The sequence below is a fragment of the Babylonia areolata genome, chromosome 28 (assembly GCF_041734735.1).
Source record: "Babylonia areolata isolate BAREFJ2019XMU chromosome 28, ASM4173473v1, whole genome shotgun sequence".
Taxonomy (NCBI): domain Eukaryota; kingdom Metazoa; phylum Mollusca; class Gastropoda; order Neogastropoda; family Buccinidae; genus Babylonia; species Babylonia areolata.
In genome coordinates this window covers 24,972,733-24,996,936 of record NC_134903.1, presented here as the reverse complement: position 1 = coordinate 24,996,936, position 24,204 = coordinate 24,972,733, and the positions used below count along the sequence as shown (strand labels likewise).

The following is a 24,204-nucleotide window of genomic DNA, read 5'->3' as shown; positions in this document are numbered from 1 at the left end:
TGTGGACAATGTTTCAGTTTTTATTTGCAAGATGTCTGGACAATGTTTCAGTTTTTATTTGCAAGATGTCTGGACAATGTTTCAGTTTTTATTTGCAACATGTCTGGACAATGTTTCAGTTTTTATTTGCAAGATGTCTGGACAATATGTGTGAACAATGTTTCAATTTTCCTTTGCAACATGTCTGGACAATGTTTCAATTTTCCTTTGCAACATGTGTGGACAATATATGTGGACAATGTTTCAGTTTTTATTTGCAACATGTCTGGACAATGTTTCAGTTTTTATTTGCAACATGTCTGGACAGTATGTGTGGTCAATGTTTCAGTTTTCCTTTGCAACATGTCTGGACAATGTTTCAGTTTTCCTTTGCAACATGTCTGGACACGTTCCTCATGGTGATGGGGTCTGTGGCAGCCATGGGAGTGGGGACAGGATTTCCGCTGATGGCGATCGTTTTTGGCGGCATGACTGATGACTTTGTCATCTGTAAGGATACCTGTTTGTAGGGTTCTGTGTGCATGTGTGTGTGCGTGTGTGTGTTGAATTTTATCATGTCTTGGCAGTAACTTTTATTGTATTGTTTCATACACATGTGTACACAATGTGAGTGGATGTGATAATCATGTTTTGGCAGTGTGTGTGTGTGTGTGTGTGTGTGTGTGTGTGTGTGTGTGTGTGTGTGTTGTCTGCCTTACGGTTTTGGGTTTATCACATTAAACTTGATACATATCACACATACACTTGTGTAGGAAGAGTGAATGGAATTTCATGGTCAAATTGTTGACCTGTGAAAATGTTTGGATGTTAGAATAAACAAACAACCTCTCACCTATGTGACTCCCCATACCATAAACAGACACACAGACATACACACACGCTTACATGCATGTACACACATCTTCACACACACACACACACACACACACACACACACTGTTTCAAAATTTGACCAATGAGATAATGCCAAGGCAGGCACCTCCACCAATTGGCTTTTGCTTCAAGATTTTGAAAAAAAAACAAAAACCCCGATAATCATAAACCTTGTGATGGTGTGTCAATAATGATTGCTGCTGCTGTATGTCTTCATCTCTGTCATTTTATCTCCCACTCTGTCTCCTCCTGAATGCTCCTCAAATGGACGAAATCTGTTTGATGCAGACACCAAAACATTTTGAATCTGTTTCCTTTGCAGCAACCAATGTAACAGACACCGCCTTTGACGACAACGTCTTCAAACTGTGCTACATTGGCGCCGGCACCTTCGGCCTTTGTATTCTGCAGGTGATTGTGTGGGTGGTGTGGGGGATGAGGGGAGAATGTGGGGGTCAGGAGGGTGTGTGTGTGGGTGTTGTGGGTGTGGGGAATGTGTGGGTGGTGTGGGGGGTGAGGGGAGAATGTGGGGGTCAGGAGGGGGGGTGTGTGGGTGTGGGGGATGTGTGGGTGGTGTGGGGGGTGAGGGGAGAATGTGGGGGTCAGGAGGGGGGGGTGTGGGTGTTGTGGGTGTGGGGGATGTGTGGGATGTGTGGGGGGTGAGGGGAGAATGTGGGGGTCAGGAGGGGGTGTGTGTGGGTGTGGGGGATGTGTGGGTGGTGTGGGGGGGTGAGGGGAGAATGTGGGGGTCAGGAGGGGGGTGTGTGGGTGTTGTGGGTGTGGGGCAGAGGGGTGTGTGTGGTGTGGGGGATGTGTGGGGGTGTGGGGGGTGAGGGGAGAATGTGGGGGTCAGGAGGGGGTGTGTGGGGGGGGGGGGTGGGTGTGGGGGATGTGTGGGTGGTGTGGGGGGTGAGGGGAGAATGTGGGGGTCAGGAGGGGGTGTGTGGGGGTGTGTGGGTGTGGGGAATGTGTGGGGGGTGAGGGGAGAATGTGGGGGTCAGGAGGGGTGTGTGGGGGATGTGTGGGGGGTGAGGGGAGAATGTGGGGGTCAGGAGGGGGTGTGTGGGGGTATGTGGGTGTGGGGGATGTGTGGGTGGTGTGGGGGGTGAGGGGAGAATGTGGGGGTCAGGAGGGGGTGTGTGGGGGGGTGTGGGTGTGGGGGATGTGTGGGTGGTGTGGGGGGTGAGGGGAGAATGTGGAGGTCAGGAGGGGGTGTGTGGGGATGTGTGGGGGGTGTGGGGGGTGAGGGGAGAATGTGGGGGTCAGGAGGGGTGTGTGGGGGATGTGTGGGGGGTGAGGGGAGAATGTGGGGGTCAGGAGGGGGGGGGGGTGGGGGATGTGTGGGATGTGTGGGGGGTGAGGGGAGAATGTGGGGGTCAGGAGGGGGTGTGTGTGGGTGTTGTGGGATGTGTGGGGGGTGAGGGGAGAATGTGGGGGTCAGGAGGGGGTGTGTGTGGGTGTTGTGGGATGTGTGGGGGGTGAGGGGAGAATGTGGGGGTCAGGAGGGGGTGTGTGGGGGTGTTGTGGGTGTGGGGGATGTGTGGGTGGTGTGGGGGGTGAGGGGAGAATGTGGGGGTCAGGAGGGGGTGTGTGGGGGTGTTGTGGGTGTGGGGGATGTGTGGGTGGTGTGGGGGGTGAGGGGAGAATGTGGGGGTCAGGAGGGGGGGTGTGGGGATGTGTGGGTGGTGTGGGGGGTGAGGGGAGAATGTGGGGGTCAGGAGGGGGTGTGTGGGGATGTGTGGGTGGTGTGGGGGGTGAGGGGAGAATGTGGGGGTCAGGAGGGGGTGTGTGTGGGTGTTGTGGGATGTGTGGGGGGTGAGGGGAGAATGTGGGGGTCAGGAGGGTGTGTGTGGGGGTGTTGTGGGTGTGGGGGATGTGTGGGTGGTGTGGGGGGTGAGGGGAGAATGTGGGGGTCAGGAGGGGATGTGTGGGTGGTGTGGGGGGTGAGGGGAGAATGTGGGGGTCAGGAGGGGGGGTGTGGGGATGTGTGGGTGGTGTGGGGGGTGAGGGGAGAATGTGGGGGTCAGGAGGGGGTGTGTGGGGGTGTTGTGGGTGTGGGGGATGTGTGGGTGGTGTGGGGGGTGAGGGGAGAATGTGGGGGTCGGGAGGGTGTGTGTGTGGGGGATGTGTGGGTGGTGTGGGGGGTGAGGGGAGAATGTGGGGGTCAGGAGGGGGTGTGTGTGGGGGATGTGTGGGTGGGTGGGTGGCTGTGAGGTAGGTGTTGGTGTGAGTGTGTATGTGAAGGGGAGAGTGGGGTGAGGGGGTGTTAGAGATGTGTGTATGTGTCATTGTTTGTGTGTGTGGGGGGGGGGGGGGGTGAGGGGGGCAGGGGGGTTGAGTGTGTGTTTGAGGGGGGTTTGTGTGTGGGTTGGTGTATGTAAGGTGTGTGTGTGTGTAGGGGTTGCAATGGGTGTGCGTGTGTGTGTGTTGTGTGCCATGCTCTGTGACAGAATTCAGGCCATTTTGTTTGAAATTTATGTAGATTGTCTGCTTGTTTAATGGCACTTTCCTGTGGTACATTTCACAGTGAGATCAAGATTATGAAGTTGGTATTTTGGGATGATTTTTTTTTTTTAAATTGCATAGCTCATGAACACTGAAAAGATTCATGTTATATCATACACCTGGCTGGAAAGATTCATGTTATACCATGTACATAACTGAACAGATTCATGTCATATCACAGACATAACGGAACAGATTTATGTCATGTCACAGACATAACTGAACAGATTCACATCATATTGTGGACATAACTGAACATAGTTATTTCACACCACAGACATAACTGAACAGATTCATGTCATATCATGGACATAACTGAACAGATTGGTGTCACATCACGGACATAACTGAACAGATTCACATCATATCATGGACAGAATGAACAGATTCATGTCATATCATGGACATAACAGATTAATGTTTTACCATGGATATAACTGAACCATGGACGTAACTGAACAGATTCATGTCATATCACGAACATACCTGAACAGATTCATGTCATATCATGAACATAACTGGACAGATTCATGTCTTCTTCTTTTTCTTCTTCTTCGTTCGTGGGCTGCAACTCCCACGTTCACTCGCATATTACACAAGTGGGATTTTATGTGCATGACGTTTTTTTTTACCCCACCATGTAGGCAGCCGTACTCCGTTTTTGCGGGTGTGCATGAGGGTATGTTCTTGTTTCCATAACCCACCGAATGCTGACATGGATTACAGGCTCTTTAACGTGCATATTTGATCTTCTGGTTGCGTATACACACGGAGGGGGTTCAGGCACTAGCAGGTCTGCACATATGTTGACCTGGGAGATTGGAAAAATCTCCACCCTTTACCCACCGGGCGCCATTACTGAGATTCGAACCCGAGACCCTCAGATTGAAAGTCCAACGCTTTAACCACTCGGCTATTGTGCCCGTCAGATTCATGTCATATCACAGACATAGCTAAACAGATTCTTGCTATACCATGGACATAACTGAACAGATTCATGTCATATCATGGACATAACTGAACAGATTCATGTCATGTCACAGACACAATTGAACAGATGCACATCATATCATCGACGTAACTGAATAGATTCATGTCATATCACGGACATAAATGAACAGATTCATGTCATATCACGGACATAAATGAACAGATCCATGTCATATCACAGACACAAATGAACAGATGCACATCATATCATGGACGTAACTGAACATGGACCATGGACATTACTGAACCGATTTATGTCATGTCACAGACACAGTTGAACAGATGCACATCATATCACGAACATAACTGAACATGGACCATGGACATTACTAAACAGATTTGTGTCATATCACAGACACAGTTGAACAGATGCACATCATATCACGAACATAACTGAACATGGACCATGGACATTACTAAACAGATTTGTGTCATATCACAGACACAGTTGAACAGATGCACATCATATCACGAACATAACTGAACATGGACCATAGACATTACTAAACAGATGTATGTCATGTCACAGACACAATTGAACAGATGCACATCATATCACAGACATAACTGAACATGGACCATGGACATTACTGAACAGATTTATGTCATATCATGAACATTACTGAACAGATGTATGTCATGTCACAGGCACAGTTGAACAGATGCACATCATATCACAGACATAACTGAACATGGACATAACTTGTGTTTTCCAGGTGGTTGGATGGGTTACTGCCAGTGAACGTCAGGTTTTCAAAATCCGCAAGGCGTTTTTCAAAGCCATCCTTCGACAAGACATGGCCTGGTTCGACACCAACACTGCTGGGGAGCTCAACACCCGACTGTCTGAGTTAGTGGTGACATCTGTTGGGGAGATCATCGTCATCTTCATCATCATTGTTATCATCATCATCATTGTCATTATCACCATCATCATTGTCCTCATTGTTATCATCTTAATTATCATCACCATCGTCATCTTCATCATCATTGTTATCATCATCATCATTGTCATTATCACCATCATCATTGTCCTCATTGATATCATCCTAATTATCATCACCATCGTCATTGTCATAATCATCATCGTTGTCATTTTCATCATTGTTAATATCATCATCATCATCATCATTGTCATCATCACCATCATCCTTGTTATCATTATAGTTATCATCATCATTATCATTATAGTTATCATCATCATCATTGTTATCAGTATAGTTATCATCATCATCATCATTGTTATCAGTATGGTTATCACCATCATCATTGTTATCATTATAGTTATCATCATCATCATTGTTATCATTATAGTTATCACCATTGTCATTATCATCATTGTTATCATTATAGTTATCACCATCATCATCATCATTATCATTATAGTTATCAACATTGTCATTGTTATCATTACAGTTATCACCATCATCATTGTCATTGTTATCATTATAGTTATCATCATCATCATCATCATAGTTATCATCATAGTTATCACCATCATCATTGTCATTGTTATCATTATAGTTATCATCATAGTTATCACCATCATCATTGTCATTGTCATCATTGTTATCATTATAGTTATCATCATTATCGTCATTGTTATCATTATAGTTATCATCATCATTGTCATTGTTATCATTATAGTTATCATCATTGTTATCATCATCGTCATTGTCATCATCACCATCATCATTGTTATCATTGTAGTTATCATCATTATCATCATCGTTGTCATTGTCATCATTGTTGTCATTATAGTTATCAACATCATTGTTATCATTATAGTTATCATCGTCATTGTCATTGTTATCATTATTTTATTTCTTTATTTTTATTTTTTTGCTGCCCCATCATCTGCACCGTTTCAGTGGCATTACTCCCATGCTGCTCATTTAGATTGTTATCATTATAGTTATCATCATTGTCACTATTGTTATCATAGTAATCACCATCATCATCGTCATTGTTATCATTATAGTTATCACCATCATCATAGTTATCATTATAGTTATTGTCATCATCATCATCATTGTTATCATTATAGTTATCATCATCATCATTGTCATCATTGCTATCATTATAGTTATCATCATCATCATCTTCATTATTATCATTATATTTTCTTTATAGTTATCATCATCATCATTGTTATCATCATCATAATCATCATTACCATTGTTATCATTATAGTTTTCATCATCATCGTCGTCATTGTTATCATTATAGTTATCACCATCATCATCGTCATGGTTATCATTATAGTTATCATCATCATCTTTGTTGTCATTATCATCATCATCATCATTATTATCATTATAGTTATCACTATCATCATCATCATCATCATTATCATTATCATCATCATTGTCATTATCATCATCATTGTCATCATCACTGTGATCATCGTCATTGTTATCATTATAGCTATCATCATCATTGTCATCACTATTGTCATCATCACCATCATCATCATCATCGTTATCATAATTATCATCATCACCATCATCGTCATTGCCACTATCATAATCATTGTCATCATCACCATCATTGTCATCATCATCAGTTTCATCATCAAAGTCGTCGTCATTGTCATTATCATTATTGTTAGCATTGTTGTCATCATTATTATTGTTTCCATCATTGCCAGTGTAATCATTGTCATCATCATCATGGTCATTGACATGGTCATCATTATAGTCATTATCAACATCATCATTTTCCTCCTTCTGCTTCTCCTCCTCATTGTCATTGTTGTTGTAGTTACATGGTCATTGTCATTGTTCTCTCTCTCTCTCTCTCTCTCTCTCTCTCTCTCTCTCTCCCTCTCTCCCTCTCCCTCTCTCTCTCATGCATGCACACAACACACACACACACATACACACACACACACACACACACACATACACACACACAGTGCACTTTGTTTTGTTTCTTTGTTTTGCATTAAGCTTAGATGGAGGACTGGACATGTTTTGAGGCCACCTTGAAACTTAACTATCAACTTTGTGCTGTTTGGGTTTATATTTGTGTTATTTGTATTTGTATTACTCTTTATATCACAACAGATTTCTCAGTGTGAAATTCGGGCTGCTCTTCCCAGGGTGAGTGCATCGCTAAACTGACAGCGCCCCACCTTTTTTTTTCTTTTTTTTTTTTCTGCCTGCAGTTTTATTTGTTTTCCTATACATGTGGATTTTTCTACAGAATTTTCCCAGGGACAACCCTTTTGTTGCCATGGGCTCTTTTACCTGCGCTAAATGCATGCTGCACACGGGACCTCGGTTTATCATCTCATCTGAATGACTTGTGTCCAGACCACCTCTCTAGGTGTAGTGGACGGGGAGAAAATAGTGGTGACTGCCGGAGTGATTTGAACCAGTGCGCTCAGGTTCTCATCACTTCCAAGGTGGACGCGTTACCTCCAGGCCAACATTCCACATTGTTGCAGTGACCTTGAGCGCCTGCGTGACATGGTGGGTGGAGGAAGGTGGCAGAATGGTGGACACGCTCAATGCATTGTCCGTGAGGGTCTGGGTTCAAATCCCGGTCTCACCCTTTGTTTGACTGGGAAATTAAACCGGAGCATCTAGTCCTTCGGATCAGACGATACACCAAGGTCCCGTGTGCAGTGCGCACTTGGCACACTGAAAAACAAACAAAGAAAACAAAACATGGCAACGTAACTGTTGTCCTTGGCGGAAATTCTGTTGAAGAAATCAACTGCAACAGGTTCACAAATATAATATGCACACACTCAAGGCCTGACTCTGCACATTGGGTTATGCTGCTGTCAGGCATCTGCCCAGCAGATGTGGTGTAGTGTATACAGATTTGTCCGAACGCAGTGACGCCTCCTTGAGAAACTGAAACTGAAGGGTGATGCTGTCAACTTTGTGTTGTTTCTTGCAGTGACCTGGATCATATGTGTAATGGTGGACACAATCAACTTTGTGTTGTTTCTTGCAGAGACCTGGATCATATGTGTAATGGTGGACACAATCAACTTTGTGTTGTTTCTTGCAGTGACCTGGATCATATGTGTAATGGGGGACACTATCAACTTTGTGTTGTTTCTTGCAGTGACCTGGATCATATGTGTAATGGGGGACACTATCAACTTTGTGTTGTTTCTTGCAGTGACCTTGATCGTATGTGTAATGGGGGAAACTATCAACTTCGTGTTGTTTCTTGCAGTGACCTTGATCGTATGCATGATGGGGGACACTATCAACTTTTTTTTTTTTTTTGCTGCCCCATCATCTGCACCGTTTCAGTGGCATTACTCCCACACCCCTCATTTAGATTCCCCCATACACGGCCACACCTGGGTTCATCCATCACAGTTCCAGCGTTGGCAGTCCACAGGGAACCATTGATGTTAGGTCGCCAGGAGGCCACACACCAGAGGAAACCCTGCACTGCTGCTGAGTCACTTCATTGGTGTTCAGTGGTGCCTGTTCTGTTTTAACATACTTAGGACACCACCTACTAAGCCCCCTACTAACAACAATAATGGCTTAGTCACGGAGCCAGACTGAGTGAGCATCCCTCCCAGAGTGGAGACCACCACCACGTCCCTCAAACAACAGCCCCCCATGAATCTGCCGCCACTGACGACATTGACAGGACTCACCCCAAGCACGGAAGTGGAGGGGTATTGAAACTGAGGTCACCATGAGAGCAGGACATGAAAGGCCATAGACTTTGAGACTATTTTGTTTATATTGATGATGATGAAGGAGGAGGAGGATGACAATGATGATGACGATGTTGCTGTGGAGGTCCATTTGGTTTGGGACTGCGTGGCAAGGCTGTACTCTACGCTTCCTGTCATAATGATATCCCGGCATTAACCAGGCCCAAGAGATACAGACACTTGCAGTGTTGGTCAGGTAATTAGAGCAACACACCCAAAGACACATCCTTGAAGTGGATGACACTCGACTGTGTGGTCCCAGTCTCCCCATTTAAGCCCACAGCACACTCAACTCTGGGTAGGAGCCGGCCACGGGCCGAAAAACCCACCTCCGCTTGGATTCGAACCCGTGTCCTCCCAGCCATCAGTCCGCGACATTAACCACTTTGCCACGGTGGCTGGTATGACACTATCAACTTTGTGTTGTTTCTTGCAGTGACCTGGATCATATGTGTGATGGGGGACACTATTAACTTTGTGTTGTTTCTTGCAGTGACCTGGATCATATGTGTGATGGGGGACACTATTAACTTTGTGTTGTTTCTTGCAGTGACCTGGATCATATGTGTAATGGTGGACACTATTAACTCTGTGTTGTTTCTTGCAGTGACCTGGAACGTATGCGTGACGGGATGGGGGACAAGATTGGCATGGGGATACGAGGCGTGGCACAGTTTGTGGCGGGCCTGGTGATTGGTCTGTACAAAAGCTGGAAGCTGTCGCTCATCATGATGTCTGTTAGTCCCGTCCTGGCTGCGTCCTTTGGCCTCATGATCAAGGTAGGTCCTTCAGCGTCATGATCATGGTAGGTCCTTCGGTGTCATGATCAAGATAGGTCCTTCAGCGTCATGATCAAGGTAGGTCCTTCAGCGTCATGATCATGGTAGGTCCTTCAGCGTCATGATCAAGGTAGGTCCTTCAGCGTAATGATCATGGAAGGTCCTTCAGCATCATGATCAAGGTAGGTCCTTCAGCGTCATGATCATGGTAGGTCCTTCAGCGTCATGATCATGGTAGGTCCTTCAGCGTCATGATCAAGGTAGGTCCTTCAGCGTCATGATCAAGGTAGGTCCTTCAGCGTAATGATCATGGAAGGTCCTTCAGCGTCATGATCATACAGATGATGACAACATATACATACAGAATTATGTTGTGTACAGATGACGACAACATATACATAAAGAATTATGCTGTGTACAGATGACGACAACATACACACAAAGAGAGCAGGCAGCATACGCCAAGGCTGGTGCTGTAGCAGAAGAGGTCTTCTCCAGTATCAGAACCGTCATCACTTTTGGTGGATGGCGTCAAGAAATGAAAAGGTAACTGTCACCTGTATTAAAACATCAGTTTTGTTGACGTGTGTGTATGTGTACAACAGACTTTGGATATGTTTATGGAAGGTACAGGTGAATTCTCAGCAAGGCCAGAATCACCTTCAGAATGCTGAACAACATATGGAGAAAGTACAGTGCGAACTCCCAAGTTGAGAACAAACCAGAGTTGTTTACTTCACACTGCTCTATGGCTCAGATCAGGTCAGGTCATTAGATCTGCTACTGGTAACCTGTAATCCAGTACAACCTGTTCAGGGTCGAGTTGGGTTGCTGGCGACTAAACTGGCACTCCCACCGCTCCCTTCCGGGGCTGGTGAGGCGGGTGGCTAGACACCCTTATGGAATTAAAACGAGATCCATAAAAGGGTGTCGGCTCGGGAAAGCCACCGACAGCCATCTAGCTCCACCGTGCTGTGTGCATGCCACACGCAGTTGGCCCCCCCCTCCCCCCCCCCGGGTTTGTGTCTACCCATGCATGCGAAGTCTGGATCCGGCAGAATCTGCGGAAGATACCTATTGGTTCAACGAAGAGGAAGGCGGTTACAGCAACGCACTGTGGAGTGCAGAGAGCAAGATGAGACACCAAAAGGATATCTTGGTCATCCACTGCATCCGTGCTCATCCTCCAGTCGTCTCGGCTTAGTCTTGCCACTGGAAATTGGTGGATCCGGATGAGAGAGTGAGGTCGATGTTGCGCAACTCCTCTTCACTTTAAACAAACTCATCGCGCAAGTCATCAGTCATCCTTAATGGCCTTTCATCCTTCATCATTTCATCACCCACAAGTCCTGTGGCGACAGGCAAGCGACGAAACGACAGGTGTGGGTACACTGGCAGTTGCAGCCGCAGACCTGCACGCAGGCGGCTCAGGCCATAGGGTCGTTCTTCTTCGACAGGAGCAGTGATGGAGTTCGGCAGCCGTCTGAGCGTCTGAGCAGCCCTCTTTAGGAATGCACTGCTCACCTCCCTGGCATGAGGAAGGGGCTAGAAAAGGTGCCCTAAAAATTGCCTGCTCCATATCACCCTGGCCAGCATACCACGGCTGGCGGGGACCCTACATCAGCGGTCGAAACAAAGAGAAAGAAAATAAAAAAACAAGGATCGTTCCTCTCACCATTGGTGCTTGGAACATAAGGACTCTCCTGGACAGAGATAACGCGGACAGACCCCAAAGGAGAATGGCACTAGTTGTATCCGAACTCACCAGATACAGCATCGACATCGCAGCCTTGAGTGAGACTCGGCTTGCAGGCGAAGGCGAGCTCCATGAACGGGGATCTGGTTACACCTTCTTCTGGAGTGGACGAGGAGGCAAAGAGCGACGTGAGGCTGGCGTTGGTTTTGCAGTAAAAACAGCACTTGTCAACAAGCTAGCTGGAATCCCAAGGGAGTCAACGATAGGCTTATGACCATGAAACTCCCACTGGCATCTGGCCAGAAGCACCTCACCATTGTCAGTGCCTACGCCCCAACCATGACCAAACCGGATGAAGTGAAGGCGAAGTTCTACGAGGACCTTCACTCTGTCATTGCTGCTATCCCTAAAGCAGACAAGCTCATCATTCTTGGGGACTTCAATGCTAGAGTTGGCTCTGACTACATCTCCTGGGATGGAGTGATTGGAAAGCACGGTGTGGGCCACTGCAACCCAAATGGATTGCTTTTGCTTCAGACCTGTGCAGAGCACGAATTGCTGATAACCAACACAGTTTTCTGCCTCCCTACCCGTAACAGGACGTCATGGATGCACCCTCGCTCAAAGCATTGGCATCTCATCGATTACGTCATCATCAGGAAAAGGGATAGGCAAGATGTATATGTGACAAAGACATGTGCAGTGCCGAGTGTTGGACAGACCATCGCCTTGTAGTCTCGAAGCTGAATATTTGAATCCAACCCAAGAGATGCCCCCAAGGCCAGAAGGCTCCAAAACGGCTCAACATCGCGAAACTGAAAAACATCACCATCAAACAGACCTTTGTGAAGCTGCTGGAAGATCATCTGAAATCCACCTCTTTGGACAACCAGAATGTGGAGTCTGACTGGAGGACCCTGCGCGAGCTGATCTATATTACAGCTTCAGAAACCCTGGGACCCATGACCAGAAAGCACAAAGACTGGTTTGATGAAAACTGTGATGAAATCAAGCAGCTTCTGGATGAGAAACGCCGTCTGCATCAAGCCTACCTGAGCAACCCAAAGTCCACATCAAAAAAGGATGCGTACAATGCCATCCGCAGGACTGTTCAGCAAAAGTTACGTCAGATGCAGGATAAGTGGCTGAGTGACAAAGCAGATGAGATCCAGGGATATGCTGACAGGCACGATATGAAGAGGTTCTATGATGCCTTAAAAGAAGTCTATGGCCCCACATCCTCAGGATCATCCCCCCTCCTCAGTGCAGATGGGAATACCTTGATCACTGAGAAGGAGAAAATTCTCGAACGCTGGGCTGAGCCTTCAACATTGTCTTAAATCATCCTTCCTCCATAAATGATGAAGCCATAGACATTCTCCCACAAGTCCCCATCAACAAAGCACTGGACGATCCGCCAACACTTCTTGAGACCCAGAAAGCAATCCATCTGCTATCCAGTTGCAAAGCATCTGGCTCAGACTCCATACCAGCAGAGGTCTACAAGGATGGAGGTACTGTGCTGACTGAGAAGCTCCATCAGCTGTACTCACTCATGTGGAAAGAAGAGACGATCCCCCAGGATTTCAAAGATGCATCTATCATTCACTTGTACAAGCAAAAGGGGAACCGGCAAGCCTGTGATAACCATCAGGGCATTTCCTTGCTCTCCATCGCAGGCAAGATACTTGCCAGGATCCTACTAAACTGCCTCACAGCACACCTTGACCAAGGTCATTTGCCTGAGAGCCAGTGTGGATTCCGGAAAGAGCGCGGAACCACTGACATGGTGTTTGCTGCAAGGCAGCTGCAAGAGAAATGTCAGGAGCAAAATGCTGATCTGTTCTCCACCTATGTCGACCTCACTAAGGCCTTCGACACCGTGAGTAGAGAGGGACTGTGGAAGATCATGGCCAAGTACGGATGCCCTCAGAAATTTATTTCCTTGGTCAGCCAATTCCATGAAGGCATGCAGGCTCGAGTCCAGGACAATGGCGAAACATCTGCTCCTTTTCCTGTCACAAATGGTGTCAAGCAAGGCTGTGTCCTGGCTCCAACACTGTTCAGCCTCATGTTCTCTGCAATGCTTACTGATGCCTTCAGAGATGGCGATGTTGGAATCGGCCTAAAGTACCAAACAGATGGCAAGCTGTTTAACCTCAGAAGGCTTCAAGCAAAAACGAAGGTCATGACAGACATCATCAGAGACTTTTTGTTTGCTGATGATTGTGCCCTCAACATTAGATCTGAAGCTGACATGCAACTCAGCGTTGACAAGTTTGCCACTGCCAGCAGGAACTTCGGCCTTACCATCAGCACGAGGAAAACTGAAGTTCTCCATCAGCCAGCCCCAGGGAAACCCCACGTTGAGCCCAACATCACAGTCAACGGTCAGAGACTCAGTGCGGTGGAGCGGTTCACATACCTTGGCAGCACACTATCATGAAATGCGACCATCGACAATGAAGTGAGCATCAGGATTGCAAGAGCAAGCGCAACCTTTGGTAGACTCTATGCAAATGTCTGGAACAGAAGAGGCATTGGTCTTGAGACCAAGCTAAAGGTCTACAGAGCAGTAGTTCTCCCCACACTACTGTATGCCTGCGAAACTTGGACAGTGTACCAATGACACGCCAAGAAGCTGAACCACTTCCATACAACATGCCTCTGGAAGCTACTGAACATCAAGTGGCAAGACAGGACCCCAGACACGGAGGTGCTTGCAAAAGCCACCCTTCCCAGCATCTTCACCATCCTGATGCAGTCCCAGCTTCGCTGGGCTGGACACGTGGCACGCATACCAGACCATCGGCTGCCCAAAAGGCTCTTCTATGGCGAGCTGCAACAAGGGAAGAGATCACACGGAGGTCAGAAGAAGCACTTCAGAGATACTATGAAAGTCTCTCTGAAAGCGTTTGATATCAACCCTGACTCCTGGGAGGAATCTGCAGTGGACCGTGACAAATGGCGCGCTGCTGTGCACAAAGGCGCCAAGTTGTGCAAGGCCAACAGGACTGCTGCAGCTGTTCAGAAGAGGCAGGCCAGAAAGTCACGGGCAAACAAGCTCCCTGACAATGATATGCCTGTCTTTCTCTGCCCCAACTGTCAGCGAACATTTTGTGAGCAGATTGGACTTTTCAGCCATCTGTGCATTCACAGATAGATTCATGAGCATCCCCCCCCACCCTCCCCCCATCCCCCAGCTGGATGACAACGATGGTCATCATCGATCTCGATGGACACACACCATGGCTCAGAATGATGGAGGACTGAGAATCATCTAACAAAGTTCTCCACCTTCCACACAAAAAACCCAAAAAGAATCCCACAAAACTTCCAGCCCAGTACTGTCTCCAGCCAACATCATCTACTGGCCCAGTGCAGTCAAGAGGACATGGAGACCATCGTGGTGAGAAGGTGGTGGAAATGGACTGAACACGTCGTGCGAAGAGAGCAAGGTCACATCACCTGGACAGCCCTTCACTGGACCCTAGAAGGCGGACGCCAGACAGGAAGGCCAAAGAACACCTGGTGTAGAAGTGGAAGGGGAACTGAAGACCCTGAAGCACACCAGGGGTACCATTCAGAGACTGGCGCCAGACAACAGTGGTGGATCTTTGTTGTTGTCTTACACGTTAGCCAGAGGGCCTTGTGGGCAGTAAGTATAGGTGAACAGTGTGTGTGTCCCACAGGTACAGGTGAACTGTATGAAGTATGTCCCACAGGTACAGGTGAACTGTATGGTGTGTGCCCCACAGGTACAGGTGAACTGTATGAAGCATGTCACACAGGTACAGGTGAACTGTATGAAGTATGTCCCACAGGTACAGGTGAACTGTATGGTGTGTCCCACAGGTACAGGTGCACTGTATGGTGTATCCCACAGGTACAGGTGAACTGTATGTGTCCCACATATACAAGTGCACTGTATGATGTGTCCCACAGGTACAGGTGCACTCTATGTGTCCCACAGGTACAGGTGCACTGTATGATGTGTCCCACAGGTACAGGTACACTCTATGTGTCCCACAGGTACAGGTGCACTGTATGTGTCCCACAGGTACAGGTGCACTGTATGTGTCCTGCAGGTACAGATGCATTGTATATGACCAGCAGGTACAGGTGCACTGTATGTCCCACAGGTACAGGTGCACTGTATGTCCCACAGGTACAGGTGCCCTGTATGTGTGACCCACCAGGTACAGGTGTACTGTATGTGACCAAAAGGTGCAGGTGCACTATATATCAAAGGTGCGGGTGGAGTGTATGTGTGACCCACTGGTACAGGTGCACTGTATGATGTGTGTCCCACAGGTACAGAGCCAGGCTGGAGGAGAGTCAGAAGATCGGAGTGAAGAAAAGCATGGTGCAGGGCTTTGGTGTCGGCACCTTCATGCTGTGCATCTGGGGTTCCTACGGCCTGGCCTTCTGGTGAGTGACACACTGACACGCATATCTTGCTGATTGTGTCCTGGGGGAGGTATTTCAGTGGGGGGCCTTCTGGTGAGTGACACACTGACACACAACATGGTGATAGTGCCTGGGGGGGAGGTATTTGTGTGGGGTGTCTTCTGGTGAAAGACACACTGACACACACACCATGCTGATTGTGTCCTGGGGGGAGGTATTTGAGTGGGGTGTCTTCTGGTGAAAGACACACTGACACACACACACACACTATGCTGATTGTGTCCTGGGGGGAAGGTATTTGAGTGGGGTGTCTTCTGGTGAAAGACACACTGACACACACACACACCATGCTGATTGTGTCCTGGTGGGGGAGGTATTTGAGTGGGGTGTCTTCTGGTGAAAGACACACTGACACACACACACCATGCTGATTGTGTCCTGGGGGGAGGTATTTGAGTGGGGTGCATTCTGGTAAGTGACACACTGACACACACCATGGTGATTGTGTCTGGGGGGAGGTATTGAAATGGGGTGTCTTCTGGTAAAAAACACACTGACACACAACATGCTGATTGTGTCCTGGGGGGGGGGGGGGTATTTGAGTGGGGTGCATTCTGGTAAGTGACACTGACACACACCATGGTGATTGTGCCTGGGGGGAGGTATTGAAATGGGGTGTCTTCTGGTGAAAGACACACTGACACACAACATGCTGATTGTGTCCTGGGGGGAGGTATTTGAGTGGGGTGCATTCTGGTAAGTGACACTGACACACACCATGGTGATTGTGCCTGGGGGGAGGTATTGAAATGGGGTGTCTTCTGGTGAAAGACACACTGACACACATGGTTATCAGAACATGGGAGGGAGAGGGGAGGGTATTTGAGTGGGGTTTTTTTGTTTGTTTTTTAAGAGTGGGGGTTACTTGAAGTTTTGATTTATTTAATTATTGATTAATTAATCGATTGATTGATTTATTTTTTCTTTGCATGGATGGCAGTGTTGGGTAATTATTAAAGTTTTTTCTTTGTCTTTGTTGAGTCTGGGGTATAATATGGGGAGTGAGAGGGAGAGAGAGAGAGAGAGAGAGAGAGAGAGAGAGAGAGAGAGAATGTGTGTGGGGGGGATGGGGGGTGGAGAGGATATTTTCTGGAGAGATTGTGAGAGGGTGGGTTATGATAATTCTTGATTGTTTGGGTCATTTTTTGAGTATCATTTTTCCTAGGGGGCAATTTTCCAATGAGTGGAGAAGAGTAATGCTAGATTGGAATTTGTGAAGAGAAGGTAATCAGTATTGAAAGATTTTTAGAGAGGATGATTTGATATCATAGGGGGTTTTTCTTCCTTTTATTATTACTCTTTTTTTTTGTTTGTTTGTTTGTTTTGTTTTGAGATGGACAATTGCAGTTGTTGGGTTTTGTTTTGTTTATTATTTTTTCTTCTTTTTTTTTTCTTTTTTTTTTGAATGGGGATTCTGAGAGTGGGATTATTACAGTTTTTGTTATGCTTTTTTACAGGCAGAGTGTGCGTGTGTGCAAGTGTGTGTGTGTGTGTGTGTGGGGGGGGGGGGGGGCATATTTTGTACCTTGTGTGTGTGTGTGTGTGTTTGTGTGTGACTGACTGACTGAAACCATACTGAATGACACAGGAGACGAATGAGGAGTGGCCAAAGGCAGATGTTAGTCAGCTCTTCCCAGGTAGGCATCGTGTCATGCAAAAGACCCTGTGAAGCGGTTATAGCTTGGACTCTGACCAAGGACAGGTGCGAAAGTGGAGTGATGGCCTAGAGGTAACGCGTCCGCCTAGGAAGCGAGAGATTCTGAGCGCGTTGGCTCAAATCACGGCTCAGCTGCCGATATTTTCTCCCCCTCCACTAGACCTTGAGTGGTGGTCTGGACGCTAGTCATTCAGATGAGATGAGATGCAGCATGCACTTAGCGCACGTAAAAGAACCCATGGCAACAAAAGGGTTGTTCTTGGCAAAATTCTGTAGAAAAATCCACTTTGATAGGAAAAACAAATAAAACTGCACGCAGGAAATAATACCAAAAAATGGGTGGCGCTGTAGTGTAGCGACGTGCTCTCCCTGGAGAGAGCAGCCCAAATTTCATACAGAGAAATCGGTTGTGATAAAAAAAAAATACAAATACAAATACAAAATAAGTATCTGTATCAATCAGTCAATCAGTCAAAACTCTTTTGGGCTGGCTTTTGTAAAAACTGACCATGTCTATGATTTTGACTACGCAGGTATGGGTGGACACAGGTGTACAGTGACTGTGTGTACAGGTATGGGTGGACACAGGTCAGACTTTGTAACAGGTGTACAGTGACTGTGTGTACAGGTATGGGTGGACACAGGTGTACAGTGACTGTGTTGTACAGGTATGGGTGACACAGGTGTGACAGTGACTGTGTGTACAGGTATGGGTGGACACAGGTGTACAGTGACTGTGTAGATGGTGACACAGTGTACAGTACTGAGGTGGACACAGGTGTACAGTGACTGTGTGTACAGGTATGGGTGGACACAGGTGTACAGTGACTGTGTGTACAGGTATGGGTGGACACAGGTGTACAGTGACTGTACAGGTATGGGTGGGACACAGGTGTACAGTGACTGTGTGTGTACAGGTATGGGTGGACACAGGTGTACAGTGACTGTGTGTACAGGTATGGGTGGACACAGGTGTACAGTGACTGTGTGTGTACAGGTATGGGTGGACACAGGTGTACAGTGACTGTGTGTGTACAGGTATGGGTGGACACAGGTGTACAGTGACTGTGTGTGTACAGGTATGGGTGGACACAGGTGTACAGTGACTGTGTGTACAGGTATGGGTGGACACAGGTGTACAGTGACTGTGTGTGTACAGGTATGGGTCGACACAGGTGAATGACTATCACAATGATAGCCAGGAGGGAATGTCTCCAGGAGAAGTGCTGACGGTGAGTTGCTGTTGTCTTCTTCTTCTCCTCTTTTCCTCTTTTTCCTCTTTCTTCTTCTCCTTCTCCTCTTCTTTCTTCTTCTTCTTCTTCTCCTTCTCCTCTTTCTTCTTCTTCTTCTTCTTTGTCGTCTTCTGCTGCTGCTTCTTCTTCTTCTTCTCCTACATCTTCTTTTTCCTCTTCTTCTTCTTCTTTTTTTTGGTTTTCTCCTTTGTCTTCTTCCGCTTCTCCTTTCATCATCTCCTCCTCCTCCTCCTCCCTCCTCTTCCCTCCTCCCACCTCCCTCCCCCTCCTCCTCCTCCTTCTTCTTCTTCTTCTTCGTCGTCTTTGTCACCGTCATTATTGTCCTCATCATTGTCTTCTTCTCCTCCTCCTCCATCTTCTTCTCCTTCTTCTTCTTTTTTCATCATCATCCTCCTCTTTCTTCTTCTTCTTTCTATTCTTCTCTGTTCATAGACTGCTACTCTCATTAAGAGATAAACTTTTTGATTTACAGAACCAATGGTTAGGCAATGACACTATGATATAATAGTGAATAAAACAAAAATATTTGGAAAAAAAAAGTAGTATCAGTTCTGCAAAAGAGACCTTTGTTCATTTGTATAACTGTGAAAATTTTTTTCCTGCTATGTTTAAGCCAGATTTGGTATTGGTAGACAAAGTGTTTCCAGAGAAAATGGCAATGTTAAAGTTTCACACACACTGGGTTATAACATTGAGTCATTGTTTACACAAGTCAGTCCAAAAGTACTCATTGACCTGCAAGCAGCCGAGTTCACAAAAAAGGTTGAAGTGCAGGGAGGACAAAAATTAAGCCATGACAAACCAGTGTTATAGATGTGACAGAAATTAACCCTTGAAGAACCAGTGTTACAGTTGTGTGACAGAAATCAACCCTTGAAGAACCAGTATTAAGTTGTGTGGCAGAAATTAACCCTTGAAGAACCAGTGTTACAGACATGACATTACCCCTTAAGTAACTAGTGTTACAGTAGTGTGACCAGAATTAACCCTTAAGGGACCAGTGTGACAGAGGTGTGACAGAAATTAACCCATGAAGAACCAGTTTTACAGACGTGTGACAGAAATTAACCCTTGAAGAACCAGTGTTACAGATATGCTACAGAAATTAACCCTTGAAGAACCAGTGTTACAGATGTGTGACAGAAAGTACCCCTTGAAGAACCAGTTACAAATATGCTACAGAAATTAACCCTTGAAGAACCAGTGTTACAGATGTGCTACAGAAAATAACCCTTGAAGAACCAGCGTTACAGACGTGTGACAGAAAGTACCCCTTGAAGAACCAGTGTTACAGTAGTGTGACTGGAATTAACCCCTAAGGAACCAGTGTGACATGGTTGTGTTGTGCTGCGTTCCAGGTGTTGTTCTGCATGATGGCATCCTCCATGGCCCTGGGGATGGTGGGACCCAACATCGCCGCAGTGGCAGCAGCCAGAGGAGTGATGTGTACCTGGGGGAAAGGTGTTTGAGCTGATCAAACGGGTCAGTGATGTGTACCTGGAGGAAATGTGTTTGAGCTGATCTAATGAGTCAGTGATGTGTACCTGGGGAAAAGGTGTTTGAGCTGATCAAACAGGTCAGTGATGTGTACCTGGGGGGAAGGTGTTTGAGCTGATCTAATGAGTCAGTGATGTGTACCTGGGGGAAAGGTGTTTGAGCTGATCAAACGGGTCAGTGATGTGTACCTGGAGGAAATGTGTTTGAGCTGATCTAATGAGTCAGTGATGTGTACCTGGGGAAAAGGTGTTTGAGCTGATCAAACAGGTCAGTGATGTGTACCTGGGGGGAAGGTGTTTGAGCTGATCTAATGAGTCAGTGATGTGTACCTGGGGGAAAGGTGTTTGAGCTGATCAAACGGGTCAGTGATGTGTACCTGGGGGAAAGGTGTTTGAGCTGATCAAATGAGTCAGTGATGTGTACCTGGGGGAAAGGTGTTTGAGCTGATCAAACGGGTCAGTGATGTGTACCTAGGAGAAAGGTGTTTGAGCTGATCTAATGAGTCAGTGATGTGTACCTGGGGGAAAGGTGTTTGAGCTGATCAAACAGGTCAGTGATGTGTACCTGGGGGGAAGGTGTTTGAGCTGATCTAATGAGTCAGTGATGTGTACCTGGGGGAAAGGTGTTTGAGCTGATCAAACGGGTCAGTGATGTGTACCTGGGGGAAAGGTGTTTGAGCTGATCTAATGAGTCAGTGATGTGTACCTGGGGGGAAGGTGTTTGAGCTGATCAAACGGGTCAGTGATGTGTACCTGGGGGAAAGGTGTTTGAGCTGATCTAATGAGTCAGTGATGTGTACCTGGGGGAAAGGTGTTTGAGCTGATCTAATGAGTCAGTGATGTGTACCTAGGAGAAAGGTGTTTGAGCTGATCTAATGAGTCAGTGATGTGTACCTGGGGGAAAGGTGTTTGAGCTGATCAAACGGGTCAGTGATGTGTACCTGGGGGAAAGGTGTTTGAGCTGATCAAATGGGTCAGTGATTTGTACATTGGCGGAAGGTGTTTGAGCTTATCAAACAGGTAGTGATGTGTATTGGATTATTGCAGAATAGAATTATTCTCACGATGTTGGAATTTTGTTGTTGGACAAAATGTTCTCCTTTGTCCCCTCTTTGTTGGTCTGAAAAAGGCACCATATTACATGTATGACAGGAATGAATTCCAAACGTCCGTTGCAGAATGTTGAAGAATGGTACCCCCTTTTGCCAGTCACATACACATGCTAACATGCAGGTATGCATGCACATTTGCACACACACACACACACACACACACACACACACACACACACACACACACACACTTGTCTCCAATGTGTTTCATGGTGACACAGAGTCCTCCCATCGACTCCTCTGCCCTGGGTGGAGAGAGACCTGGACGTGTGGATGGAAAAGTGCAATTCAAAGGAGTCACCTTTTCCTACCCCTCTCGGGAAGACATCAAGGTAAGTCTGTGGAACAGGAATTCTGTCTGAAAACAGGAAGACTTCCAAACAAGCACAACACACACAGACACACCCTCTGTAGACATGAACATATCACTGTGAGTAACATGTGTGTCTGAAAACAGGAATACCTCCAAACAAGCTTTGGACCTGAACATATTTTTTTTTATCACAATGAGTCATGGGGACAGAATTCTGTCTGAAAACAGGAATACCTCCAAACAAGCTTTGGACCTGAACATTTCTTTTATCACAATGAGTCAGGGGGACAGAATTCTGTCTGAAAACAGGAATACCTCCAAACAAGCTTTGGACCTGAACATTTTTTTTTTTATCACAATGAGTCAGGGGGACAGAATTCTGTCTGAAAACAGGAACACTTCCAAACAAGCACACCACACACAGACGTGCCTTCTATAGACATGAACATAGTGATATATTTTTCTGTGGACCTGACCATAGTGATAGATTGTGTGTGTGTGTTTGTGTGTGTGTGTGTGTGTGTGTGTGTGTGTGTGTGTGAGACAGGTCCTGAAGAGATTTGACCTGACCATAGAGCCAGGACAGACGGTGGCTCTGGTCGGAGGCAGTGGGTGCGGCAAGTCCACCATCATCAAACTGATCCAGAGGTTCTACGACCCAGACACCGGATCGGTAGGTGGTCGTTCATGTTACTTGTAGCCCTGCTGACCACTATATATATCAGGCATGTTGGTTGTTATGTCACTTGTAGCCTGCTGACCACTATATATATATCAGGTATGTTGGTCATTATGTCGTTTGTAGCCTGCTGGTGTCCACATTACAAACAACCACTGCTGTATCAAATGAACAACACATCATGTCCACAGTACAAACAACACATCATGTCCTCAGTACAACCAACCACTGCTGTATAAAATGAACAACACATGTCCACAGTACAAACAACGCAAAATGTCCACAGTACAAACAGCACACAGTGTCCACAGTACAAACAACACACAAGTGTCCACAGTACAAACAACCACAGCTGTCACAGTACAAACAACACACAGTGTCCACAGTACAAACAACCACTGCTGTATAGAATGAACACACAGATGTCCACAGTACAAACAACACACAGTGTCCACAGTACAAACAACCACTGCTGCTGGTTTTCAGGTGGAACTTGACGGACGAAACATCAGTCGACTCAACGTCCACTGGCTGCGGAGAAACATTGGCATCGTATCCCAGGAACCTGTTCTCTTCAGCTGCAGCATCAAAGACAACATCCGTCTGGGGAACCCTGACGTCTCTGACGAAGACATCCTTCAGGCTGCCAGAAATGCCAACGCTCACGACTTCATATCCGGTCTGCCAAAGGTAGCACAGTTTTCTTGGGACATTATTGACTTGGTTTTGTGAGGCAGATAATTGACTTAGAACAGGAGTCAAGATGGCTGCCGGAAAAAGAGGGCGCTAGTCAGGGAAACACAGGAGAGGTAACCTACTTAGGGAGGTTATCGGCTGTAGCTACTTTCGTTTTCTCGCCATAGGCAGTTAGTAGTTTGCACAGGACAATCAGACACAGTAATGTCAGACCCTGCAGGAGTCTGCACCAGTGGGTCACGGTAAGTATGTTACTTAAACGTAATTTTAGAAAGAAAATTTCCTTTTAAGAGTATCAAAAGGGAGATAAATGACTTAGTTCTGTAAGGGAGATGATTTAGTTCTGTAAAGGTGATAATTGACTCAGTTCTGTAAGGGAGATAATTGACTCAGTTCTGCAAGGGAGATAATTTACTTAGTTCTGTAGGGGAGATAATTGACTTAGTTCTGCAAGGGAGATAATTTAGTTCTGCAAAGGAGATAATTGACTTCTGTAAAGGAGATGATTGATTAACCCTGTAAAGAGTGATAACTGACTTCAGTTCTGTAAAGAAGATAATTGACTTAGTCCTGTAAGGGAGATATTTGATTTAGTCCTGCAAGGGAGATAATGACATGTTCTGTAAGGGAGATAATTGACTTAGTTTTGTAAGGGAGATAAATGACAGTTCTGTAAGGGAGATAAATGATTTAGTTCTGTAAGGGAGATAATTGACTTAGTTCTATAAGGGAGATAATGACATAGTTCTGTAAGGGAGATAAATGACATAACTCTGTAAGGGAGATAAATGACTTAGTTCTGTAAGGGAGATAATGATGTAGTTCTGTAAGGGAAATAAATGATTTAGTTCTATAAGGGAGATAGTTCTATAAGGGAGATAATGACTTAGTTCTGTAAGGGAGATAAATGACTCAGTTCTGTAAGGGAGATAAATGATTAGTTCTGTAAGGGAGATAATTGACTTAATTCTATAAGGGAGATAATG

At 46.2% G+C, this 24,204-nt stretch overlaps 1 protein-coding gene across 1 annotated transcript in view; it reads left to right on the top strand.

Moving 5' to 3' along the window:
- The window catches only part of LOC143301949 (ATP-dependent translocase ABCB1-like), a 75,132-nt gene that overhangs the window by 11,493 nt on the left and 39,435 nt on the right, over window positions 1-24,204 (top strand). Inside the window, exons 3-13 of the mRNA XM_076616419.1 lie at window positions 363-489; window positions 1,196-1,284; window positions 5,085-5,218; window positions 9,675-9,846; window positions 10,268-10,392; window positions 15,857-15,973; window positions 18,829-18,901; window positions 20,281-20,364; window positions 21,722-21,862; window positions 22,391-22,516; window positions 23,009-23,212. Coding sequence (XP_076472534.1) covers window positions 363-489; window positions 1,196-1,284; window positions 5,085-5,218; window positions 9,675-9,846; window positions 10,268-10,392; window positions 15,857-15,973; window positions 18,829-18,901; window positions 20,281-20,364; window positions 21,722-21,862; window positions 22,391-22,516; window positions 23,009-23,212 — 1,392 coding nt within the window. The remainder of the gene's footprint in view (window positions 1-362; window positions 490-1,195; window positions 1,285-5,084; window positions 5,219-9,674; window positions 9,847-10,267; window positions 10,393-15,856; window positions 15,974-18,828; window positions 18,902-20,280; window positions 20,365-21,721; window positions 21,863-22,390; window positions 22,517-23,008; window positions 23,213-24,204) is intronic.